This window comes from Phocoena phocoena, chromosome 20 (assembly GCF_963924675.1).
Source record: "Phocoena phocoena chromosome 20, mPhoPho1.1, whole genome shotgun sequence".
Classification (NCBI taxonomy): Eukaryota; Metazoa; Chordata; class Mammalia; order Artiodactyla; family Phocoenidae; genus Phocoena; species Phocoena phocoena.
The window spans coordinates 16,426,783-16,454,078 of record NC_089238.1 but is presented as its reverse complement, the minus strand read 5'-3'; the positions used below and the strand labels follow the sequence as shown (position 1 = coordinate 16,454,078).

General features: G+C 43.8%; 1 protein-coding gene across 1 annotated transcript; it reads right to left on the bottom strand.

The window, feature by feature from the left end:
• Nucleotides 1–13,553, bottom strand: ZNF599 (zinc finger protein 599). Its single transcript, XM_065899202.1, has 4 exons — nt 13,164–13,553; nt 11,120–11,246; nt 9,047–9,142; nt 1–1,526 (listed from the first exon to the last, which is right to left on the bottom strand). Exons 1-4 carry the CDS (start codon nt 13,179–13,181, stop codon nt 1–3), a joined length of 1,767 nt encoding a protein of 588 aa, XP_065755274.1. The 5' UTR covers nt 13,182–13,553.
• Nucleotides 13,554–27,296: the final 13,743 nt, after the last annotated feature.

Sequence of the window (27,296 nt, the reverse complement as noted above, 5' to 3'; positions counted from 1 at the left end):
TTAAACTCTGGTGTGAATCTTTCGATGGTGAATGAAGGATGAACTATGGCTGAAGGCCTTCCCACATTCACCACATTCAAAGGGTTTCTCTCCAGTGTGAGTTCTCATGTGTTGAGTTAAGGCAAAGTTGTCACAAAAGGCCTTTTCACATTCTTTGCACTCATAGGGTTTTTCTCCAGTGTGGATCCTATTATGCCGAACAAAATTTGCAGGTTGGGTAAAGGCCTTTCCACATTCTCTGCATACATAAGGCTTTTCTCCAGTGTGAATCCTCATGTGGCGAGTAAAGGAAGAGCTATAGTAAAATGCTTTTGCACACTCTTTACATTCCAAGGGTTTTTCTCCACTATGGGTCCTATTATGTCGGATAAAAACAGAATGGTGTGTAAAGGCCTTTCCACATTCACTGCACTCGTAGGGCCTCTCACCAGTGTGAATCCTCATGTGTTGAATTAAGGAAGAGCTGTCACAAAAGGCTTTCCCACATTCTTTGCACTCAAAGGGCTTCTCTCCAGTATGGGTCCTCTTATGCCGAATGAAAGTGGAGCGGTGAGTAAAGGCCCTTCCACATTCGCTGCACTCATAGGGTTTCTCTCCAGTGTGAATCCTCATGTGTTGAGTGAAGGATGAGTTCAGGCAGAAAGCTTTTCCACATTCTTTGCACAAAAAGGGTTTTTCTCCTGTGTGGGTCATATTATGCTGGATAAAAGTGGAGCGGTGAGTAAAGGCCTTTCCACATTCACTGCACTTGTAAAGTTTCTTTCCAGTGTGAATCCTCATGTGTTGAGCAAAGGAAGAGCTGTAGTAAAAAGCTTTCCCACATACTTTGCACAAAAAGGGCTTTTCTCTAGTGTGAGTCATATTATGCTGGATGAAAGAGGAACGGTGGGTGAAAGCTTTACCACATTCTTTGCACTCATAGGGCTTGTCTCCAGTGTGAATACGCTGGTGCTCTGTGAGGTGAGACCTGCGTTTGAAGGCCTTCCCACACTCAATACACTTGTATGGCTTTTCCCCAGTATGAAACCTCATATGTCGAATGAAGTCTGCCATATAACGACAGGCTTTCCCACATTCACTGCATTCATACGGCTTCACTCCAGCGTGAATCTGTTGATGCCGAACAAGGGCCCAATTCTTGCTAAAACCTTTTCCACATTCCTTGCATCTGTAGAGATTATTCCTTGCATCAATAACAGGGTCTCCTCCTGGTTCTCGGGAATCACGTTCATGCAGAGCATCTCGTGTAGTGACTCGCTCCTGTAAAACCCTTAAATAAAGACTATCATCTGTCTCAAAGTCATCATGTTTATGGCTCAACTTCCTAGGGCATGTCTCCTTGTGGATGTCTGTTCCTGGCCTCAAGTTCCCTTCCTGCATTTCTGACAGTTTTTCCTGATCCCTTGCTTGCTCCAGCCTGGAATGCCTTGAGGCTCCATGTGTCACTCGTTCCTCAAAAGGGGCTCCCTCAGTGAGGACCAGGTGAGAAGCAGTAAGCTCTGTGATCTCAGGTTTTGCTTTTTCACCTGAAGGAAATCCAATATAAGAAAGGTGCCTATTAGTGATGTCAACACAGAACAAAATAAATTACCACTTTAGTGGAAGAATGAAGGTGAAAATAAAGCCTCTACTGTCTATGGCATTTTTACATCTTTTAAACCCAGGTTTAAAATTTCTTTCTTTACTGATCCTTGGACTCTTGACATCTTTAAAAGGTAACCCAGGAGGAAAATCTGGTGCAGAATAGAAAATCTGGAGTGGAGACTCCTCCTCACTCTCCAGAATGGGGTAGGGTGGACAGAGTAATGATAATGACTGTGTTCCAACGTCTCATAATGCTATGACAGCACAGGGAAGGTGGACCTAACTTGGCCCAGATGGAAGACAGAAAGAGGTCAGTGGAGGCTACCTGGACAAGGTGCTACATGAGCTTATTTCGAAAGATGAGTAGGAATTCCCTGACAGAGGGATGAGGAGAAAAATTGTAGCAGATGACTGAAAGTACAAAGGTTCAGGGTTTTGAGAGAATGTTGAATGCCAGGCAAAGAGAAGAGGATGACAGGATGGTGGAGAGGGAGGCAGGGAAAGAGGAGAAACAAAACCTTAGGATTCTGGAGTGTGTGAAAGTTGGGGCAGGGGCAGTGATAAGCAACTGGGTGCAAATATTGAGTCTATTATATCTAGTAAAGACTAGGTGAACAAACTCAAAATAGATAACATTTAGATGAAGTAAACCAGAAAACATCACATTAATGAAGATTTATATGAAAAGAGGTTAATAATATAAAGTTGCCAATTTCCCTCAAATTCATCTATAAATTTAATACTACTTCAGATAAATCCCAGTAGGGTTTTTCATGGTTATTGGCAAGCTGATTGTGGAATTTATATAAAATAACAGAGAGACCAGGATATCTCTGAAGAAGAATAAAGCAAGGGGACTTGCCCTTTGAGGAATTAGGATTATGATGAAATCATATACACCAAGGCAGTGTGATGTAGCATAGATATAAGATAAGCTGTCAAATCGTCAAAGGACAAAACAGAATTGGGAGCTCAGAAATGTATATATGGAACTTTGGTATATGACAAAAGCAGCAGAGACGCCAGTGGAAAAAGGAAGGAATACAGGAAGTCGCCTACATATGAACCTTCAAGTTGTGAACTTTCAAAGATGCGAACAAGGAGCTTACTAATGAAGACTGGATGGAATTGGAGGCTCAGAGAAAGAATGAAGAGAGACAACAGGAAGAAGAAGTAACTGAAGAACCAAAGAGATTCATGACGCAGGAAATGGCAAGGGAATTTTCTTTATTTGAGGAGGCACTGTTAGTCTTTGAGGCACAGGACCCAAACGTAAACAGTACACAAAGGTTGCAGCAGCCATTCAGAATGCAATCCAGTGCTACCGTGTCATCTATGACAAGAAAAAAATAGCTACTATCCAGACATCATTGGATCATTTTTTTCAAGAGGGTAGACAGAATTGAATCCAGCACGGAACCAGAACCTGTGCCATCAACGTCAGGTGTAAGTGAAATTGCAGCTTGCCCTTCTCCTATTGCTGATGATCCTTCAGCTCTACCATCTCCCACCTCCTCCAGTCAGTAACTCTTCTTGCCAGTTCACTCTATGCCAGCTCCTGTATACCAGCTGTTGTACTATACTACTGTACTTTTCAAGGTACTGTACTGTAAGATTAAAAATGTTTTCTTTATTTTTTGTTTGTGTTTGTTTTTTATGTATTATTTGTGTTAGAAGTCTTGTAAACCTATTACAGTACAGTGCAATACAGCTAATTGTGTTACTTGGGTACCTAGGCTAACTTTGTCAGACTTACAAACAAATTGGACTTATGAACGTGCTCTTGGAACAGAACTTGGTCATATGTAGGGGGCTTGACTGTATTCAATAAATGAATGTAGAAAAATTATTTGTCACAATGGAAGAAAATGAAATTGTATTTCTATCTGGTACAAAACAAAAAATTAATTCCAGACTGATTAAGACTTAACTGTTAGAAGCTAAAGATTAAAAACTTTTAACAAATAGTGAAAATGACTATCTTTTAGATCTTGGGGAAAAGGAAGATTTCATAAACATACAGAAGCATTCTTTATAAAAGACTAATCAATCTGACTAAACTAAATATAATTTTTAAAAAGGTAAACAAAGAAAGATGGCTATATTAACATCAGGACTATATTAACAGACTACAGAGCAAAGAAAATGGGACAATGAGGGACATTATATAATGATAAAAAGATTAATCCACCAGGAAGACGTAACAATTCTAAATCTGTATGTACCAAATATAAGAGCCTCAAAATATACAAACCAAAAACTGCACTGAAAGGAGAAATAGACAAAACTACAATGACAGCTGGGGACTTCAACACTCCACACCCAAAATGAAAACTGAACGTATTATGAACTGGTATTTCACAGATGTATACTGGCCAATCAACATATGAAGAGATAACTCAAATTTCTTAGATATGAGGGAAGGGCAAATTAAGACTACAGTGAGAGACCATTTTATATTCACCTGATTGAAAAAACTTATCAAGTGTTAGAGAGGGTATGGATCCATGGAATTGTTCATACAAGGCAGGTGAAGTGTAAGTGGGTACAAATAACCATTTTAGAAAACAACAGGGCATCATCTAGTAAAGTTCTCCTTTTGCTTAACTTATAATCCCCAAATTCTAGTCCTAGGAATATTACTAAGAGAAATTCCCACACGTTTGTGAGAACACATGCATGTGAATTTTCATGGCTGTATTGTCTGTGGGTACAGAAAATTAGAAACAAGAAAATTCCCATGAAAATGCATGAATACATTGTGTTATACTCATATAAATGACCACAGAAGAAAAAAATGAGTAAACTATAGCTTCATGCATCATGAATCTTAGTAATGTACTGTTAAATGAAAAGTACAAATCCTATACACCAACATAAATGGATACTTTTTATAGTATTCAAATAAGAAAGCAAAACATACACACACAAGTATGATGAACAATCTTTATTTTTTTGAGAATGTCAGTTTTTAATTTTTTTTTTTGCGGTACTCGGGCCTCTCACTGTTGTGGCCTCTCCCATTGCAGAGCACAGGCTCTGGATGCGCAGGCTCAGTGGCCGTGGCTCACGGGCCCAGCCGCTCCGCGGCATGTGGGATCTTCCCAGACCGGGGCACGAACCCGTGTCCCCTGCATCGGCAGGCAGACTCTCAACCACTGCACCACCAGGGAAGCCCGAGAATGTCAGTTTTTAATGGCATTATAAAAATGATATGTACAATACATACCTAAAATTTAAATTGTGGTAAAATACACATAACCTAAAATTTACCATTTTGAAACCATCTTAAAAAGTAATGGATAGAATAATTAGATGAAGTGGACAAATTCCTTAAAAGACTCAAATTACCAAAACTGATACAAGAAAAAACAGAATATCTGAATAGCCCTGTATTTACTCAAGAAACAAATTTTGGTATGGACTGAATGTTTGTGTTCCACCAAAATTCATGTGTTGAAGCCCTAACCTCCAATGTGTATTTGGAGATAGGGACTTTACAGAAGTAATTAAGGTTAAATGAGGTCATAAGGGTAGGGATCTGAGAGGATTAGTATCCTTATAAGATACACCAAGGGACTTCCCTGGTGGTCCAGCGATTAAGACTCCTCACTCCCAATGCAGGGGGCCCAGGTTCGATCCCTAGTCAGGGAACTAGATCTCGCATGTTACAACGAAAGATCCCTCGTGTCATAACTAAAGATCCCTCATGCTGTAACTAAAGATCCCGCACGCCACAACTAAAGATTCTGCATGCCACAACTAAAAGATTCCCACGTGCCGGAACTAAAGATCCCGCATGCTGCAACGAAGATCCTGCACGCAGCAACGAAGATCCCGCGTGCTGCAACTAAGACCCAACACAGCCAAATAAATAAATATTAAAAAAAAAGAAGAGACACCAGAGAACTCTCCTTCTCTTCCCCACCACCCCCAGCACCACACACCACACCTAGGAAAGGCCATGGTCTCTTTGTCTTCATATAACAACACTAATCCCATCATGGGTGCTTCCATCCTCATGACCTCATCTAAACCCAATCACCTCCCAAAGGCCCCACATCTTAATTTCATCACATTGGGGTCTTAGAGATTCAACATACAAATTTTGGGAGGACACAGACATTCAGTTCATAACAAGGTTACATGAGAAAATGTAAATCAATCATCACAGTGCATGGCAAGTGTTCTGTAAATTTTAGACCACTGTCTCCTATCATTATCACAGTTGTTGCATTTGTCCATCAGAATGTCAACAATAACCTGTAAGAACATTTTTAGTACTGTGGTGCTGAGAAATACACCTACTCAAAGAGTAAAGGGGCAGATACCACCTGCTTACTAGTATCTGAAGCAATGAGGACTCTTACACGTGGCCGGTGGGAATGTGAAACAGTGCAGTCACTTTGAAACTGATTGATGGCTTCTTTTAAAGCTAATCATGTAACTACACCATGATCCAGCCAGTCCACTCGTATGTATACTCCCAACAGAAATGCATGCTTATAGCCAACAAAAAATATGATCAAGAATATTCATAGCAGCATTCTTCATAATATTCCAAAAATGGAGAACAGCCAAATGTCCATCAACAGGAAAACAGGTATATATAATCTATTAATTCATTGAGATATTGCACAGCGAGAAACTAACTCCAAATATATGCAACCACATGGGTAAATTCCAGAGTCATAATGATTATCAAAAGAAGACAGAGATAGCAATATTGTGTACTGTGGAGTTCCATTTATAAACCTTCAAAACTAATCTATGGTGACAGAGTCTAAACACTGGTTACTTTTGTGGAAGGGGATATTAATAAGGAGAGAAGTACAAAAAGCCTGAGAGGTGCTGGAAATACTATATTTCTTATCCTGTGTGGTGGATACTCTGGCTTATATATATGTAAAATTTCATGATGATGAACTTTAAGATTTGTACATTCACTATGTGTAAATTACCCCTCAGTACAAAAATTACAGAAAATAGTAAAGGGGAGGTCTGTGTAGATGTCTCTTCTGAGAATGAGAAAAGTCCTCGAAGAAGCTTGGTAGTTCAGCTGAAATAAAGTCAACAACTTTTGGAAGGCACTGGAGAGCCAAGAGCATTTTTTTTTTTAAATGTTTCCCTCAAGTGTCAGAAACTTGACCACGTTTTTTATGTTGAGTAGAGAGAAGATGGAGATATACAAGAGGTAGGAAATAAATGAAGATGCACATTCCCTGATACAGTGGACAGACTCATGTATGGTTCCCCATAATCCCTGCCTCATGGTGTTCACACAGTTTTGATGCCCTCTGCCTGAATCCTAGTGGGACCTTGATTTACTTCTAAAGAATAGAATATAACAAAGGTGACAGAATGTAAGATGTAAGAGATAAAGTATATGTGTAAGATCTCTCTTGCTGGAGTCTCTCACACCATTACTTGATTTGAAGAAGTAAGCTGACATGTTGCAAGCAGCCTACGATTGCAGCTTTGCAGAGGACCCAGCTAAGCTGTGCCTGGATTTCTGATCCACAGATGAGAGATAATACATGAGTGATATTTTAATATTAAATAATGAGTGATTTTTAATATTGCTATATAGCAACAGATAACTAATACACCTGAGAAGGTAAGTGAAGGTATGACCTAGATGCTGCTTGGGGAATTAGCCACGGCTGGGGATGAGAACTCTTCTGAGAGGTGAGAAGGAACCCACAGGGATAGATCAGTAAGGGTTAGAAGGCAAGAAAAACAAGTGAATGGCCTTTATTTTCAAAATGAACTAGGTCATATGCTGAGATCTCAGTGGCTAGGGAGGTGGTGATATTTGGAATAAGGTGTGAGTAGACGGGGAAGTGGATGTAAGACATAAAGCTGATCAGAGGCACAGAGCAGATATGGGGGGGACCAGTTAGGAATCTGTTAGCATCATGCAGGCAAAAGATGATTACAGCCTGGACTAGGGTGATAGTGCTGGAACTGATGGAATTGATGGAGACGATGGATTCAGGAGAAACGTATGATGAAATATGATCAAGATTCAGGGATGGCTGGATATTGGGAATGATGAAAATGGAGGTGTTGAGGGGTTGTTCAAGTTTGTTTTTGGCTTTCTCAACTTAGTGAATGGCAAGGCCATGAATTGAAATGGAGAGACGAGAGGAATGGGCAAGATCATGAGGTCCTTTTTAGGCATGATGGGTGTGAAGTGCCTCTGAAACATTCAAGTGAAGATGGAGAACTGTGGGAAGGGGTGAAGGCTTGAGACAGACTCAGCAGGGCTGACGAGGCGCTGGCCAGAGATACTCACTGGCTGGCTGAGCAGCCTGAAGGAACCCTAGTGGGGAGAGATCATGAATCTGCGTCAGTGCTATCCACACACTTGAAGTGGAGCTGACAAAGGCAAATGTCCCCTTGAGGTTTTACAAGACAGGAGGGTAGGAAGATGACAAGGCTAGGGACTGCTTCTGAACATCTCATTTACAAATGGAAGGATGGATGCATGCAGGGATGTATAGATAAATAAATGATTGGATGCAGGTAGAAAAGAGTGGGAATGCAAAATATAGTTGGAGGTAGTAATCTGCAGAAAAAGAAAGGACTGTCTTTTCTGAATCTGGAAGGAAGTTTGAGATATCATTGTTCTCTATTCATTATGAGTAATAATATATGAATATTACTAGTAGGTAAATTTATTAAGCCACTAACTTTGGGTCAGGTAATGTCCTAATAAGCAGTTTCAAGTTATCTAATTACATTCCCAAACAATACAGTGATACAGAAACTATTATTACTCTATCTTTTTCTAATATAGGCTAAGTTTAGCAAACTGAGTATATGTTCATCATATCCCTGGTATTTTGTCCTTGGGCACAAGGCTAAACCACATTTCTATGACAAAACACGTAGCCTAATGCCCAGTTCTTGTCAATGGAATGTGAATGGAAGTGACTATGTATGCAAGTGGATATGACTACTCCCCTTCTCTCCTGTTCCTCTTGGCCAGCTGGATGATGCCAGGGCCACCTTACAGCCACATACTGACAAAAGAATACACCTGGGTCCCTGAATAGATATGTGGTACAGAGCTCCCCTGCTGACCCACATTATACCATGGCACAAATGAGAAACAGTCTTAACCAGTTGACCCACCAAGATTTTGGAGTTATCTCTTACAGCAGGCAGCACCAACTCAGCCTTGAGTTGATATCAAAGGCACAGGGAGATCATGCAACTTCCCCAGGGTCATGAGGCTAGTAAGTGGCCAAGTTTACAGCCCATCTCTTACCCAGTATACCACATTTCAACCCTAGTAAAGGCAAAGAGTGTGATGGGATTGGGAAGACAGAGGAAACACAGTTCAAAGTGCTCCATGACCACCTAAGACCCCAGGAAGGCTGCAAAAAAAGAAACTGCCCATGGAATTTCAGACACAGTCATTCCCTGGTAGTCTGCCAGCTGCCATGCCACCCACCTGTACAGGTGCTTCTGGAGAGGCCTCTCTTCACTGTCCTTAGTTCTTGCCCATGCTCCAGTAGGTGAATCAGCTCTGGTTTGGGAACAGGATGCCCTGTGCATGGAGAAATAAATGGGGCATGGGTATATAGGTAAAGACAAAAGGAAAACTCTGAAGTATACCGGAGTGTACACCTTTAACACACCACCATGAAACCCCAGAAAGGGGATGACTCCTCCCAGAAGGTTTTCCCTAATTAAATCAGTAAGATTCAACCTTCCCATGCATCAGAACTACTTAGACATGCCTGGTTCTAAACACAGAACAAATTAAACCAAATCTCTGGGCATAAAAACTGAGCTCTGGTTGTTTTCAAAGCTCCCCAGGTGATTATGGTGCCCAAGGATGGCTAAAAACACTAGACTAACTAAACTGAGAGTCAGTTATCTGAGGTAGGCCATGACCTAAACTGCTACCCATTCTTAAGAAAAAGCCTTCAATCCAGGTTGGGAAGACAGGGCTGAATGTGGGGACCTGCTGCCTTACTTGCTGCTGCACCATCCTGTGGCCACTTCAAGGATGCTGGCCTGATGATCTGGGCCAAGGAGAGAAAGCAGACAAACAGAGACAACTGGGTTGGTAGATACCAACCCAGGAGCCAGCACCACCTCAGGGCTTCTCATTAGGTGAAGTAATAAACTTTTTTCAGGGTGAAACGTGTATGAGGTGGTTTTCTGGTACATGCAGCCAAATATATTTTGCCAAATTCGAAGGCTAAGGGACAGGAGGACTCTGGAGAGAAGTCAATGACTTAGAAACCAGGACCACAGAAGCTCTGATTAGAAAATCCTGTACTGCAAGCCAGAGTGCACCCAGCTGTCACTGAGCAAATGTTCACTGATGTCTGCCATACGCCTGGCACCAAGCTCAGTGATGGGGCCGTGGAAAAGGAGAACCAGATATTCCTTCGCCTCTGTTGGACCTGAGCTCCCTGACCCCTCAGGGACTTGGCTCGTGTCGGTCCCTCCACCTGGAATACTATTCCCCAGATGTCTCCTTTCAACAACTAATCACAATTGTCATAAAATAACACTGGATTTACTTCACTGATGACTGACCTCCTGGGAGAGACTATGTGGACACAAGGCTGGGAGAGCCCTGTCAGAGGTAACCATTTCTGGATAAAGTGGACATTTAAGGTTTAGGTGGGAGAACACTTGGGATGTATTAATTTATTATATATAACAAATGCACGTGTGGCACTTGCTATGTTCCCAGTTCTATTCTAAGCCCTTTAAAGATACTAGTTCACTGGGGCTAAGTGGAAGGTTACTATAAAAATATGATAAAACAAAAATAATCGTGGTCCCAGCAAGCTCATGCTGCCGACTCAAGTCTGTGAGTCCTGCGACTGTTCTTTCTGCTGAAGGGGAAATCAGCCAACAGCCATGTGAACGCTGAAGACTCAGCACTAAGCCCAGACTCTCTCAACAACAGTCAAGAGGCAGGAAAGAAGGGAAAAAGAAATAGCCTTCTCAGATGCCCATCAATGCCATTTGAAAATATGTCTGTGTACTCTCTAAAATTAACTCCCATAGCCTCAGAGAAGCAAGGCACAGGCCTTAGGACATAAGGGACGACTGTGCAGGTACCAGGGGTCAAAGAACTCTTTTAGCTGAGATTGTGTTGCTTGGAAAGATACCAGTAGCACTGATGACAAATAGCTTCCTGTCTGTCTAATTCACCATGTTCTTGGAGAACGTCCCATTAACCACAGGTCCTGTTAACTGGGCTCTGAGGACATTTGACCCAATCAAGCTGAATTCCAGATCATGGGAATCTGGAATAAGAATGTCAGATTGAGGTCAGCTTATATTGGACACTTGGGTAAAAGTGTTGAGAAGAACTGCATTTGTTGTACAACAATCCTTGATGCAGAAAAGGAAACCAAGCAAGAGGAGGTTAGATAAGAACATGCTGGGGCTGGAGGGAGAAGGGAAGGCAGGTTCCTCAGGTCTTCTCAACCAGCCATGCTTAGAGAGAGAGAGTGGAATGAAAGAGGCTGTGGGTACCACACAGGTGAGGCCTTACCCAGTGAGACCAGGAGGCCACAAGTCTCCAGCATCACCTCCTGGTATAAGGTCCTCTGGGCCAGGTCCAGATGTCTCCATTCCTCCCCAGTGAAGGTTACAGCCACATCTTCAAATGATACCAATTCCTGGAAAGTCAAACAGAAGTGGTGGGGTGCCTGTATGAGTCTACTGCTTGGTTAGTGGCAAAAGTCCAGAGAGACCCAAGGCCTGAATCACTGAGTATCTCCTGAGAACCAAGGTCTGTGCTGGGCTCAGGAGGGAGGTAGATGGTGCCTTTGACAGAATACAAAGGTGCAGGAGAGGAAAGCCACCTATATGGGAATCCACTGGAGAGTGACACAAAACAGTGGTAATCTTGTGTGGACTGTGAGTCCATTACTGTAATTCAAGTAATGATAACACAGCAGCAGCTGAGCCTCACTGGTCTGCACTGTTTGCCTGCACCTAAGGGCTTTAGGTGCTGTGTTAAAGCAACTAAAAGACTCTAGGTCTGGAGCTAGACTTCCTGGGGCTTAAATCCAGCCTTTTGATGCTAATTTCTTTGAGCCTCAATTTCCACATTACCAACTTCACCATGTTGTGGGAATTTAAGTGAAAATGTTCATAAAGCAAACACTGCAGTGCCCAGCACATGTCAGTGCTCAGTGTGTATTTGTGAATTTCATTAATCCTCCTGCAGCCCATGGGGTAAACACCATCACTGTCTCCATTTCACACTCAGCAAATGGGGACTCAAAGTCAAGCTGCCCAGAGTCATATGTCTAATGAGAAGGGGCAAGATTTGAAACCAGGTCCCTCTGGATCAGGCACGGTGGGGGAGTTAGATTTAAGTATGATGGGAGCCCCAGACGGTCGAATCTTTCATTCATCAACTGCTTACTGAACACCTGGTACAGGCCCAGCACTCTTCTAAGCCTGGGAATAAAGCAGAGAACAGGACTCACACTCTTGTCAAGGAAAGATCCTTGACAAGAAACTAAATAAATGATCAAGATAGTCATATGGCCCTGAGGGCTCCGAAAAAACCCCCAAAAGTGAGTGAGATGACTACAAAGATTATGGGAGACTTTATGATACGGGAGACTCTAGATGGGGCAACTGGGGAAGACCTCTCTGAGTGGATGTGGAACAAGGCTGGAATGAAGTTAGGGAGCAAGTCAGGTGAGGAAATATGGGTAAATAAGAGAAGTTCTGAAGGTGATCTGAGCTATGATGAGAGCAAACAAGGTGGCACGCTGAAGAATAACTTAAGGCCTGTCCATGTGTTTACATGCCTTGAGACACAACATTCCTATGCACTGTCATTAAGGAATACTGTAATGGATTCACTTTTCAAATATAAGTAAATGTGCTAGGAAAATGGGTTCACTGCCATAAGTGGCAAGCCAACTTCACTTGTGGTACCCAGATGGCATCTGCAAAGATAAATTCAGTGACTGGCTTGTCTTCTGGTCTGTCCAGGGAACTTCTACTCCTATTAGCGGAGCAGCAATTCCAAAAACGCTGCTCCCACCTCACCTCTGCTCTAGAGGCTCTCTCATCCCAGTCTCCCAGCTTTCAGCTGGGTTGAGGCCCGAGGCAGGGAGGCCTGGGGGTCAGACTCCATCTGGGTGTGAGACTAAGATAATAGCAGGACCAGGAGAGTCCCTCTCTGGAAACCACATCGAGAGTGATGCTCTCTGGGTCCTGCTGAGCACTGAAGGACACACGTCACACGCATATCCTCTCCAGTTCCCTCAACCGAAAGAGAAAAATAGTTAATAGTCCAATTTTAGACCCGAGGGAATGGAGGCCAATCGACAAGCTCAAGGTTAGAGCCAGAAATGGGTGCCTCTCCACACCTGAACCCCTGGCCCGGATTCAGAAGCCTGGGTTGGAAGTGATTAGCACTGTCGTTCCCACACCCCATTCTCACTGGACCTCCAGATCCGAGAGTATTAAGAGGGAAAGGCAAAAGTTCCCGAGATTCCCTATATCATAGCGAGTGGAACCGTGCTGACAGCGACCCCAGCGCACATGGGCCTGCGGAACCCTCCACTCACCAGCTCCGGCGCCGCCATGGGGCCCTGTGGGCAGAGCGGGACGACGAGAGGCGGCGACAAAAGCCGGTCCAGCGGGCTCAGCCGACTCCTCAGGCCAGCCCTGGGCGGGAGCACCTGGGACCTGAGTGTCCGCGGTGTGGGATGCGCACAAGGCCCCGGGAGCCGCCTCCGGGACCTGCGGAGACCGAAAGCTGGGGCCGAGCTCGGAGAGTGCTCGGCTGACAACCCGCTCGAGGGGGGGCGGGTCACGGCTCATACAAAAGCGTAGAGGTGGGTCCCATTCTCCTCGCTGTCCTTTGCTCGGTCTTGAAGACCTTTTTCTGAGAAGCCGCCAATGCCCAGTGCTCCAGCCAGAAAGGCCAGTAAGGACATACCGGCCACTTCCCAACGACGTCCTAAGACCCGACGCCAGAAGCTCCACCCAAGCTGCAGCAGGGAATACCGGTCTCCGCCGTCCGTCATTGACTCTCCTGCCGCCGCCGACGTTCGAGGCACTGCCTTGTGGGTAACGTAATTTCTGACTGCATCCGGTGAACTGGGGAGCTCACTTCCTGTTTTCTGTGAAAACTGTACCCTGAGGTTCCAAAGAGGGGGCGTGGCCTCGTTTCTTCTTAAAGGCACGCAGATTTCCTCGTCCCTTCAGGCAATGCCCCGCCCTTAAAGGTCTGTAACACGTGACCCATGCCTTGACCTTCCGCACTGTGCTCCTGCCCCAGCGTTTCACCTCTCTGAGCCAGGATTTACAATGAAAAATGAAGATTATTCTTTGGGTGGGCCGCCCCCCCCCCCCCCCCCCCCGCATACTTGTGCCTAAGCCCTCCAGGGGATTTTAATGGTCCAACACAGTTAAGAACCGGACCCTTTAAATTCCAATGAATGAGACAAAACTATCTACTTTCTGGGAGATAACTAAAAAGTGCTTAGTACTAGGCCTAACATAATGATAAGTACTTAAGAGCTTTTGCTGTCATTTTATTATTATTTTATATTAGTATTATTGGCAATGTCTTCACAAGGATCTGGCATACACTGCTGTGAGAATAAGTCTGATATACTTCTTTGCAGAGTCATTGGTGATATTTGTCAAAACATGAAATATATTGACTCTCTGGCTCAACAAGAAGCCTCCTAAGTAGTGTTTAAGACTTTTACATAATACAGTGTTGTACCATTTGGCTCACGTCATTTTGTTTTTTTTTTAATGGTCCATGCAGCAGAGTTTCATAATATAGGTAAATCTATTTTCCAAGGGATACTTCCTTACAGGCCACAGGATTCAAAATTTAGCATCACCAGGAGTAATTGCCTGCAGGCCTAAGTGAAGAGTAAAGTTGACATGGTTTCTAGTTTGTTGGTTAAGATGATGTTATTTTTCATCTTTAATTCATAGGAACCAGGACCTCACCCTTCCAGCCCTCAGGGCAGCCAGGCACAAATGAATGGTCGTGAGACAGCCAAGTCTAACACTCAGGGTCTCAGGGTCACCAAGTCTTGTTCTCATCAAGGGACTGTCAACCCATCCCCCAAATTTAGAGTCCACAAGAAGATGGCAGTAAATCCTGGGGGTTGTGAGAAGTGAAAGCATTAAGTCCAAAGAGGCATTCCGAGGATGGAGCAGAAATGAGAAAACATAATGATGACAGCTTCACAATCACTTCTGCCCATATTCCATTACCCACAACTCATTCACATGGTCCCCAAATGGATTGATGACCACCCAGCCATTTTCTAGCACAATCCTTTAATTTGGTCATCAGGTATCCTTTTTATTATTTATCCTCTACATTCCACACTCTCACTTACTCCTTAATGTGACAAGCCAAAACCCTGTCCTGTCTCTGACCTCATCTAAATTTTAGAATCTCAGAGTGATGTGTCATATTACGCATCTGGTCCAGATTTTGTTCCTCTAAGATCAGGAAGCTCAAAACAAAGCTAAATGTGGCTTCCACCCAGACCTGATGTGCAACTGCCAATCAAAGACATGATGGAAGGACATAAACTACTGGGAAAAATACCCCTGCCAGCTGAAATTTCTATGCACAGCAAAGTACCTTACAAGAACAGTGTGAAATAAGACCATTTAAGGCCAAAAATGTGAAATTAATGGAAAAATAACGCTCACAAAATGACAGTCTAAAGATCATGTTTAAGGTCAAAGTAAAGTGATTCCAGTTGAAAATTCTGCAATGATAAAAGGAATAAGTATACAAGAAAGGTGTGTTTGTGCATTTATACAACCACTCATTAGCTATATGAAATCATTATATTTCCTTTTTGAGTTAGAAAGATGAACTTACCATATATATCCTCAATAACACATAATTTAATATGGGGAAATTGTTCTAAATCCATTATATTGTCCAAATGGAAGTAATTTATAAATCTATACTTTAATATGTTAAAGATGTAAATAGATGGAAAGATATTTTGTGTTAACGAATTGGAAGACAACACAGTAAGGATGTCAAATCTCCCCAGACTGATAAATAGGTTTAATATAATTCCTATCAAACTAACAGACAGGGCAGGGTAAACAATTTATAATTCAACTAGTTTGAATAATTTCAATGGGCTCTAAGTTATAGGTGTGGTAGCTGGTTGCCTGGTACCTGGCCCTGGAATGATTAAGGCAGAGGAATATTGCTTCCTGGGGCACACAGGCAGATAGAGGAGGTAGAGCTCTGGATTGATTAGTTTGCATGTTCTGGGCTGAGTCCTTTGCTATCCTCAAGAACTGGCTAGCTCTGGGAGGGGTAGTCTCTCCCCAGTCAGAGCTGCCCCTTCTAGGGCTAGCCAATTCTTTTTTTTTTTTTTTCGGTATGCGGGCCTCTCACTGTTGTGGCCTCTCCCGTTGCGGAGCACAGGCTCCGGACGCGCAGGCTCAGCGGCCATGGCTCACGGGCCTAGCCGCTCCGCGGCATGGGGGATCTTCCCAGACCGGGGCACGAACCCGTGTCCCCTGCAACAGCAGGTGGACTCTCAACCACTGCACCACCAGGGAAGCCCTAGGGCTAGCCAATTCTTAAGGGCAGCCATACCTCCTGAATATACATTGTTTACCCTGCTCTGTCTTGCCTTTCTCATGGAAACCCCAATAGTCTGTGGCCTAAACTTATCTCTTGCTCTTGCTTCTGTTTTCTGACCAAAATCTCCTGTGGCCCTGCATGGCATGCCATTCTTCTTGTTTCCAGGGGAACTGAGTGACATTATAGGCTCCTTTCAGTGGCATTGAGAGAGAGAAAGGAGAGGGAGAGAGAGGAGGAGAGACTATAAAGGGATAAAGGGATATCATGAGGGAGATTTTCATGGAGATAGAATGGTTCTGTATCTTGATTGCAGTGGTGGTTACACAATTCTTCACGTGATGCAGTTATGTAGTATTACATGTACACGTATTGTATGAGGGTTAAATTCCTGGTTTTGATGTTCTAATAATTACCTAAGAAGTAACAATTGGGGAGAAACTGAGTGTAGGGTAACATGACTTCTCTACTATCTTTATGACTTATTTTGAATCTATAATTATTTCAAAAACAGATCATGTCACTATCCTACTGAAAACCTCCTATGGACTCCCAGAGCACTTAACATAAGATCCAAATTTCTCATCATGACCTATGAAGACTTATGCCCCAGCCCCCTGTGCCCTGTATCTCACTGCCTTGCACTTTCTTCCTTCAGCCACATTGGCTTCACTTGCTTTCTTCACTAGACCGAGCTCTTTTCAGCCCAGGGGTTTTGGCACATGCTAGTTCCTTTATCAGCAATGCTGTTCCCCACCTTTGAACCTGGTGAGACTATTCCATCCTGCAGGGGACTGCAGGGGATGTCAGCTTCTGTTTACTCTGCTGTCCATCCTGAAGTTTGTACCTTAATGTCCATTGTCTCTCTTTTACCAATGAGAACACTGAGAAGTGATATTAGCAGGAAATGACAGATCAATATCCCTTACGAATATATCAATAGATACAAAAATCTTCAACAAAATATTAGAAAACCAAATCCAACATCATTTAAAAATTTATAAAGGGTTATACACCACAACCAAGTGGATTTATCCCAGGAATGCAAGAGTGGTTCAATATAAGAATATCAAGTGGGGACTTCCCTGGTGGCGCAGTGGTTAAGAATCTGCCTGCCAATGCAGGGGATATGGGTTCAAGCCCTGGTCCGGGAAGATCCCACATGCTGTGGAGCAACTAAGCCCGCGAGCCACAACTACTGAGCCCATGCGCTGCAACTACTGAAGCCTGAATGCCTAGAGCCGGTGATCCACAACAAGAGAAGCCACGGCAATGAGAAGCCTGTGCACCGCAACAAAGAGTAGCCCCTGCTCGCTGCAACTAGAGAAAGTCCGCGTGCAGCAATGAAGACCCAATGCAGCCAAAAATAAATAAAATAACGTTAAAAAAAGAAAAAATAAAATCAATAGACCACATTAATAAACAGAAAAAGACATGATAATCTCAATTGACAAAGAAAATGCATTTGATAAAGTCCAACACCTTTTTATAATAACAATAATAGTAATAAACACTCAGAAAACTAGAGATAGAGGAAAAATTTCTCAATGTGATAAGTGGTATTTACAAGAAAGCCACTGTTAAAATTATACTCGATAGTGAAAGACTGAGAGCTTTCTCCCCAAGATTAGGAACAAGACAAGGATTCCTGCTTTTACCACTATTATTCAACAATGTACTAGAAGTTCTAGCCAGAAATTAGGCAAGAAAAAGAAACAAAAAGCATTAAATTTGGAAAGGAAAAAGTAAAACTACCTCTATGCACAGGTGACATGATTCTAAATATAGAAAGTCTCATAGAATCTACAAGAAAAACTACATGTATTCAGAAAGGTTGCAGGGTACAATATCAACATGCAAAAATCAGTACATTATTGGTGGGAATGTAAAATGGGTCAGCTGCTGTGGAAAAAGAGTTTGGTGGTTCCTCAAAAAGTTAAGCATAGAACTACCACATAGCATATGATTCCATGGCTAGGTATACACCTCAGAGAATTGAAAACAAGTACTTCAACAAATACTCTCACACAGTGTTAATAGCAGCACTATTCACAATAGCCAAAAGGTGGAAATAATTGAAATTTTTGTCAATGGATGGATAAACAATGTGTGCTATAAACATACAATAGAATGCTATTCAGCTATAAAAAGGAATGACACAAGGAATTATACAATGTGGATGAACCTGGAAAACTATGAAAGATTTATAGAAAAATAGAGAAAATGGTGAAGGCTAGATAAAGAATTCTTAGACATGATTGCACAGGACAGAAGGGAAAAAACTGATAAATGAGACTTTATCAATTTTAAAGATATTTGTTCTGTGAAAGTATTTTGAACTGAATGGAAATGAAGACACAACATATCAAAATTTGTGGGAGGCAGCTAAAAGAGTATTTAAAGGGAAATGTATCACATTAAACACATTTTAAAAAGGAAACGTCTTAAATCATGGAACTCAGTTTCCACATTAAGAAATTAGAAAAATAAGAGAAACCAGGAAAAGGATATAATAAAGATCAAAATGGAAACCAGTGAAACAAAGAAACAAAACTAGAGAAAATCATTGAAACTAAAAGCCTTAAGATACGTAAAATTGATAAACCTCTAGCCAAATTTTATCAAGAAATAGAGAATACACAAATTATGAAATCAAGAATGAGAGAGTGAACAGACATCACCACAGATTCTATGGATATTAAATGTTAATGCGGGAATATTGTGAACTTCTTTTATGGCATTAATTGAAAAACTTAAATGAAATGGACAATTACCTTTAAAGACACAAACCATGAAAGCTCATTTAACTTATTTAGCCCTATATCTATTATAGAAATTAAATTTCTATTTAGAAACATTCCCACAAGGCAAATTGCAGGCTTAAATGGCTTCACTGTGAATTCTGCCAAACACTTAAGGAAGAAGTAATAATTCTACACAAACTCTTCTAAAATGTGGAAGAGTAGGGAATGTTTAACCAATATATTCTGTGAACTTAGCATTCTGTTGATACCACAACCAGACTAAGGCATTACAAGAAAAATGCAGACCAACATTCCTTGTGAACATCCATGCAGAAATCCCAATAAGATTTTAGCAAATCAAATCCAGCAATATATGAAAAGGATTGTGCATCAAGACAGAGAGGAGTTTATTTCGGAAATGTAAGGTTTGCTTTTCCACTTTCACTGCACTCATAGCTCAACTCTTCATTGTCAACTCTTTGATGAGCAATGAGAGTGGAGGTCCGTCTAAAGAATTCCCCACAGTACGCCGCCACTCATAAGGCCTTTCTCCAATATGGATTCTCTGGTGCTGACCAAGTGTGAAATTGTAGCTGAAGGTTTCTCCAAATTCACTTCACTTGTAATGCCTTTGCACAGTGGGAAAGGCCACTGCACACTTGATGCTCCTGTGAGGTTTCTCCCCTTCCTGGTCATTCCCTGGTGAGTGACCTGACACTGGAGAAAGCCTGATGTGACCAAGCAGTCCTTCCCAACCTCCCTGCATCTGAAAGGTTTCTCTGATGTGTCAGCTCTACAGCTCTTTACAAAGGAGCCCCTTCCCTCCTCCCAAAATTCGGATGGACTTCGTGACATTCTGCTGCATCTGTTGCCACACGAGTGTGTGGTCTCTGCCCTGGGTGTACGGCTTGGTATCCAGCCAGGTGCAAAATGTTTTTCAAGAGTAGACCATGCATGTCACAGGGGTAGGTCTTCTGAGTGGAAGGACCTAACTGAGTGGGATTCCTAACATGCGACACTTCTACTATGCTCAGAAGGGGACCCCTCACCCTCCGCTCTGTGCCAGAACACTGAAAGCTGAGACATGCTGGAGAAATTATTGTTAACTTTTGTGGGAAGAAACAGCCCATCCCAAACATATGACCCAGGAACGAGGGCATGGGACTGTTGGGAAGATGAAGGCGCTGAGGTCAGGGTAAGGAAGGCGTGCTGTGCACTAGTAAGCCTCTAAAGGTTACAGAATCTAGGGGCAGCCTTAAGAGTGCCACATACTCACCAAAGCCAAGAATACAAGGGTGGGACACGGAACTGGATGGAGAGGCAGGGTTCTCAGGTTACTTCTCTGTAAACACTTTTTAGCAAGGCCTTGGCTGCCGGTAACACACGAACCCTGTGCAGAACTAGGCCCCAGGAAAGTCTGATTGCAGCTGAGTCGCTGGTGTCCAGGGGCTATTAACGGAAATGCGCACGAGTCACAACACATTAATCACAGGCCAAGTTGGAGAGCCCTGAGGAGTAGTGGAGAGGGTGAGAGGTGGAGACTGCAGGGGGATGGGGAGTGCAGCCAGGGACCCACAGTCAGAGTAGAAATAACAAGTGGTCACGTTGCAAGAATGGGGAAGGAATGATGTAGAGGAGGTATGGCCATTAGCTTTGGAACACAATAGTGAACAGGAGACATGTCGCTGGTGTGATCTGAACCTAGTCCTGACGTCATGCCGTCCCCCAGCTCCCACTCAGCAAGGCCGGACCACCTTGAGCACCTTGAGCACCTCTTGCCACAGTTGCAGTAATGTTTGCTCTGCTCAGCAAACATGAGAGTCCTAAGGGAAAGATATGGTAGGTAAAGTTGCCCAGGTGAACTACTCTACCATAGACTACAGGAAAGAAAACCTAAATGAAACAAAATAAAACAAACAAACCCCTCTGAGGAATGTCTGGCAGGAATAATCCAGTGGTCCCAGACAGATAGCGCCTATGTCAGTGTCTATAATTCCTGGCACAGCCAGAACCCAGGAAATGTCAGCTGAAAGGGGCGGCAGAACCCAAATCACGGAACTGTCCCAGAACTGGACAACCATCTAAGGAGGAACTGGCTAAGCCAGATGGGATCCACCAGGCTGACCTCAAGATGAATGACTCTCGCCCCTCAGCTGCAGGGCTTCAGGGTGGCGGTTGTTGCAGCTGATAGAGGACTATACTGCCTAGAGCAGTGCACACAGCTCAGCCCTGGAACCCTGGCACGTAGGCCAGGGAAGGGGGAAGGAGGACGTGCCCATGCTCCAGCTGTGGGGATGAGAGCTGCCTCTGGGGAGAAGGGGACCGGTGGAAACCAGCTCAGGCCACTGGGGTAGATGTGAAGGCCTTATGCAGTGAAGCTACAAGTGCAAAGCTGTCCAGCACCACTTCCCAGTACAGGATTGTCTGAGCCTCATCAAGCTGTCCTCACTGCCCCCAGGGAAAACTAAATGGCAATATCCTCAAAGGTCATACGGCACTTTGTGTGGGGGCAGTTCATTCCACGATCGGCAGGGCCCCAGTCCATCCTCCCATAATCCATCCCGTGCTCAACTTCTTCCCCAACTTCGCAATTCAGAGGAGATACCAGACACTGGTGCTCACTCTCAACTAATACCCCACTGATCGCTGTGTTAACCCACAGTGACAACAGACAGGCAGGCAGATAGACAACGACTAAGCTCTGGGCTTTGTAGGCAGGGTATTTTAAGATGTACCTGGGGTTTGTTTTTATCAGGTACGGTAAGATGACAGACATGGAGAAAACTGTCTTTGAAAGAAGAGTTTATTACTTACAACTCCCAAGAGGAAGGAGCACAGCAAGCCATGCTGGGCCGCATGGGGAGGCACCAGGATTGGTCAGGAGGCAGAGGAGTGAGAAGAAAACAGGCGCCAGAGACCATTGTGGTTTTTGCAGGAAGGAATGGGCAAAGCAGGGTAGGCAAGCTGAGCAGGTTTAGGATTGGAGAGTTTGAATAATTTTGGTAAGTTCTGGGCTATGAGGTGGCATCTAGTTGTCCAGCACCCGGCCCTGGGGCACTTTAGGGCAGGGGGATAGTGTCCTAGGCTGCAGGAGCCTGATAAAAGGAGGTGGGTGGGGGTATGGACCCAGATTGGTTGGTTTGCATATCAAAGACTTGCTCACAGGTAACTTTTTTACTGCCTCTAGGAACTAGCTAGCTCTGGGAGGCGCAGTCTCTCCAGGATCAGCAAGGTCCCCAAGACGTCAACCCATCATGAATACAGAAAATAAAAAGACATGATGAATACACAAGGCCCAACCCCATCTCCTGGTGGCACCAAGATCATAACTCAGTCTTCTTCAATCCCCAAAACCAGGGCCCTGGAGCCAACAGTTAACACTTCCTCCCTACATGCATATCACTCTTTAGACTGCACTTCCCTCATAACTCTAGACCCCCCTTCCCCATGAACCCCCAACACCACTGCTACCCAATTCCTGGCCCACACCCTAGCCTTCTCCATAGACTCCCCACAAATCACTCTGCACCTGGCATTCAGAGAGCGTTTTGCAAATGCAACCAGGATCTCATCCTGCCCAAGACCTTCTGTATTAGTTTTCTTTTTTTTTTAATTAATTACTTTTTTGGGGGCTGTGTTTGGTCTTTGTTGCTGTGCGCAGGCTTTCTCTAGTTGCAGCGAGCGGGGGCTACTCTTTGTTACAGTGTGCAGGCTTCTAATTGCGATGGCTTCTCTTGTTGCGGAGCACAGGCTCTAGACACGTGGGCTTCAGTAGTTGTGGCACGTGGGCTCAGTAGTTGTGGCTCGTGGGCTCTAGAGCGCAGGCTCAGTAGTTGTGGCGCATGGGCTTAGTTGCTCCACGGCATGTGGGATCTTCCCGGACCAGGGATCGAACCCGTGTCCCCCGCACTGGCAGGCGGATTCTTAACCACTGCGCCACCAAGGAAGTCCCTGTATTAGTTTTCTAGTGCTGCTGTAACCGAGTACCACACACTGAACAACAGAAATTTGTTATCTCCAGTTCTGGAAGCTAGAAGTCTGAAATCAAGGTGTCGGCAGCACATGCTCTCTAACGGCTCTAGGGGAGAGTGCTTCCTTGCCTTGTCTAGCTTCTGGTGTTTGCTGGCAGTCCCTGGTGTTCCTTGGTTTGTAGATGTACTGCTCCAGTCACCTGGCCATTTTCTGTGTGTCTTCACATCATCTTCCCTTTGTATCTGTCTCTGTGTCCATTTTCCCCTTTTTCTGAGGACACCAGGCATATTGGATTCAGGCCCAGTTTAATGACCTCATTTTAGCTTAATTACCTCTATAAAGACTAATTACAAGTGAGGTCACATCCTGAGGTGCTGCATGTTAGCACTTCCACATATCTTTTAGGGGAGACATGACTTAACCCACTGGCAAGGGCGGCACCCAATCCTGCTCTGACGGCCTCCCACCGGACTCTGCTCCTGGCTTCAGCCTCAGTCATAACTACACACAGATGTCTGATGCCCTCGATCATTTTCTCATCTGTGTTGCACATTCTGTCCCTTCATCACCAATGGTCACCAGGTCAAAAGCCTGGTATGTCCACAGAGGGGTGAATAAGCATTAGGCCAGGCCTTATTGTATTTTACTTCCATTCCTGCTAAACCTCAGCATCCATCTAAAATCCATTCCCCCTTGGAATGTTTGGCTACCTGCTAGACCCTGATCTTCCCGCAGGCACCCCTCATGGCCACTGTATTCCCTCTCCTGTCCTTGTGATGCCCACCATCCTCACTCATTTGCCCGAGCAAGATAACCGGTCCTGGGCGCCCCCCTCTCCTTTCTTTCCTTGCATCTTTCTTGCCACCATGACCAGAAGATTCCACCTCCTAAATCTAACCCACAATTCCATACTCATCCATACACCAGATGCCATGTTTTGGATGCTTATAACCTGAAAGCCCCCCCAGCACACCATAATTGTGTGTCCAGTTCTGCCTATTCATAACCTCCACTCAGGGGTCTCTGCAACGTCAGATTCAACATGACTAAAACTTAATTTGCAGCATTTGGCTCCTTTAAAATTTTTTATTCTTAAAAATAGATCACGAAGAAGGGTTTCATAACTATAGGCAGGCCTATTGCCTAACAGATGAATTCTTACAAGGCCGTATGAGTCAACACTTGACAACATCATGTCTAACTGCCTCTCAGGCCAAAGCTGAAGTGGAAGTGATGTGATTTCAAGAGTGTGACAGCAGTTGACAAGTCACCGTTCGTCTCTAATTCTCAGGAACTTCACCTGGCTCCTACCTCCCCTCTGGCTCTCAAAGCAGCCACACCCAGATACATATGTTTGACCAGGAGATGGCACAGCCTGATGACCAGTGGCTCAGAGACACCAGGGACTGCCCTCATCAAGACTTTGTCAGTCCATCACCTGAACCTGCCATCTGCAAGCGAGCGCCAATTAAGTGAAAGGGAAGCTGGGTGTCCAGGAAGAGAAAAAGGGATTGCTGAGCACCTAGCCAGTTTCTACACGATCAATCAATTTGGCCACGAGATACCTGTTATATTATTTCTCTCACACCCTCAGCACGCTCATCCTTTTTATGTGACAACCCCACAGCCCATTCAATCACTGCCTCCATCAATGTTAGGATTTCTGTTCCTAACCTAACCTCGGAGCTGGAGACTACAAACATATAGTTGTGGTTCAGAGACACAGTGGAAGGGACCTATTCAAACTGCTGAAGAAATAACTACTAACCCAGCTTTCTAAACAACTGAATAGTGCTTCTGAATCAAGAGTATGAAATAAACGACTTCACATAATAAATGAGAAATTTAATGTAAAATTAACCTGCAGAAAACAAAATTCTTCTTTAAGGATTTTCTATTTAATGATGAAAAGTGATCCCAGGTGAAAGATCTGCGATGATAGAAGAAATGAGGATCCAAGGAGAGGTGCATCTGTGGATTTAAAAAGTGCTCATTATCTGTGTAAAACATGAATAATATTCTGTTATGAAGTTAGAATGACAGCATTACCATGTATAGCCTCAACAACATGTATATATATATATATATATATATATATTTAAATTGAAAACCAATATTTTATATTTTAATAATATGTATAAGGGCTTCCCTGGTGGCACAGTGGTTGAGAGTCCGCCTGCCGATGCAGGGGACATGGGTTCGTGCCCCTGTCCGGGAAGATTCCCACATGCCGCAGAGCAGCTAGGCCCGTGAGCCATGGCCGCCAAGGCTGCGTGTCCGGAGCCTGTGCTCTGCAAAGTGAGAGGCCACAACAGTGAGAGGCCCACGTACCGCAAAAAAAAAAAAAAAGTATATATTGAGATGGGACAAATTGGTTAATGTTCTAAGTCTCTTAATATGGTGGAGGAGGAAGGTAAAGTGTTTGAAATTCCTTGTTCTATTATGTTAAATAAGTTTGTAATTTTTAGATTAAGCAATATGTAATTTTTAGATTAAACAATACTAAGAATCAGGGTATACACTTCCAAACTAGAAGAAAGAAAATTTGGATTGTAAATAAGTAATCAATGGAAACTTTATAAAAAATGACCACCTAAATAACAGTGAGGCAAAGAAATCTACAAAATAAAAGAATATATTTAAAACCAAATACATCAACTGTTACATTAAGTGAATATGAGAGAAATGTTCAAATTAGCAGTCAGTGATCTTTATTGGCCCAAAATACCCTGTATGAGGGATTTAATTTTCAGTGAATTTAAATTTTCATTCAAAGTACGACTAATTCCATGGCATCCTCAGCCACCACCAGTGGAAAAGGAGCCAGAGCGTGGGTAGGGATGTCCTACGTTTGGCTGGAGAGGTGCCAAGATCTTATGTGGAAGGTCATCAGGGTCACAACCAAGGTACGTTAAGGCCTAAAGCCAGCTGAGATGTCATTGGGAAACTGTAGTACGTGTGCTTTTATTCAGAAAATCCCTAGGTCAGCAGCATTCTCTGGTGAGGGAGATGGGGGTGGGGAAAGGACAGTACAAAGGAGGAAAACTGTGATAGTAATTACAAAAATAGCTGCCCTTTATTAAACATGTTCATATATCAAGCATACATATGTGTACAGACTCTGTATCCTTTAATCTACACAGCAGCCTGGAGAGGTGATCTGCCCAGTTTACAGAGAAGGAAATCAAGACCTAGAGATCCCTGAGTTGCCCTCAGTGATGCTTGGTAAGTAGCTGGGAATGGTGCCCCACAGAGTTGCAGCTCTGCCCACCACCCACATGGTCTCCTTCCCAGTATCATCTAATCTGGGCAGGGCCAAGGCCCGTCTATGTGAGAGAAACAAAGCCATAGAAAAATGAACTGCCCAAGTGACCCTCCTGGGGACAGGGAAGAGTCTTGCTTTTTCTATGCCCCAGAAATGGCAGCCTTAGGCTTCACTCACTCAACCTGTTACTGTGTACTGATTGAGAAATCTAAACATGAGAATAGGACATGCCCTGCAGTCCCATGTATGCAGTGGGTTTTTACGAGATGGGAAAAGTCATTCCCTGGGGTCCACCCCCTTATCTCAGCCACCCATACATCCACAAATCCTGTTAGCTCTGCTTCCTAACATGTCCCTGTTCCCCCAAGCTTAACACTGCAGTCCTGGGCCAGTCCACCATCAACACACTCCTGGATTATACCGCGGCTTGGCCACAGGCCCTGCATCCGTTCTTGGCTCTGCTAAGTACCTTCCTCACACACTAGTTAGAGGGAGATTTAAAAACAAATCAGATCATGTCTTTGTCCTAGTGAAACCCTCCCACAGCCTCCCAGAGCAATTAGGATAAAATCTACATTCCTCACATGGCCTACAAAAACCTGTGCATCCATCTCTGCATCCCACTCTATTTCACACCTGCCACTCTCCTCCTCTCCACACTGGCCCAGCTCTTGGCAGCCTCAAAATCTTGGCCCATGCTATTGTCTTTTGCAGGAATACTATGCCCTATCTTTGAACCTGGCTTCCACGCCTACAAAGGAGTCTGCATGAAACCTATTCTGCTCTCCTTATTGTGCTTTATAATTTACTGATCATCTTCCCATTTCTACTGACAAGAATGCTAAAGCCTGGGGAAAAGAGACTTGTCAAAGTCTGGTGATGGGAGTAGCTCAGAAGTGCTGGAATTCCAATCTATACTCAGTATCCAAGCCCTTAGCAACCAGCAACTAGACTACTCTTGCCCCTGTACATCTTTCCTCCAAGACCCAAGTTTTGAACCTACTCTTCTTTATGCCTTTGGGGGCCCTGGACAGGTTTCTACTGTAGCAGCAGAGTTGTTTTACTGCACCTGTTTTCATGTGTGTTTCCCACACTAGACGGCGAGTTCTCTTCCTGCTCAAAAGCC

Bases quoted from the DNA above. Each gene is read 5' to 3' on its own strand.
- ZNF599 (XM_065899202.1), bottom strand. The intron at 9,143-11,119 runs GTAAGGCCTCAC...CTCCATGCACAG, and splicing joins TGGCCTCCTGGTCTCACTGG to GGCATCCTGTTCCCAAACCA. The intron at 1,527-9,046 runs GTGGGTGGCATG...GATTTCCTTCAG, and splicing joins CTCCAGAAGCACCTGTACAG to GTGAAAAAGCAAAACCTGAG.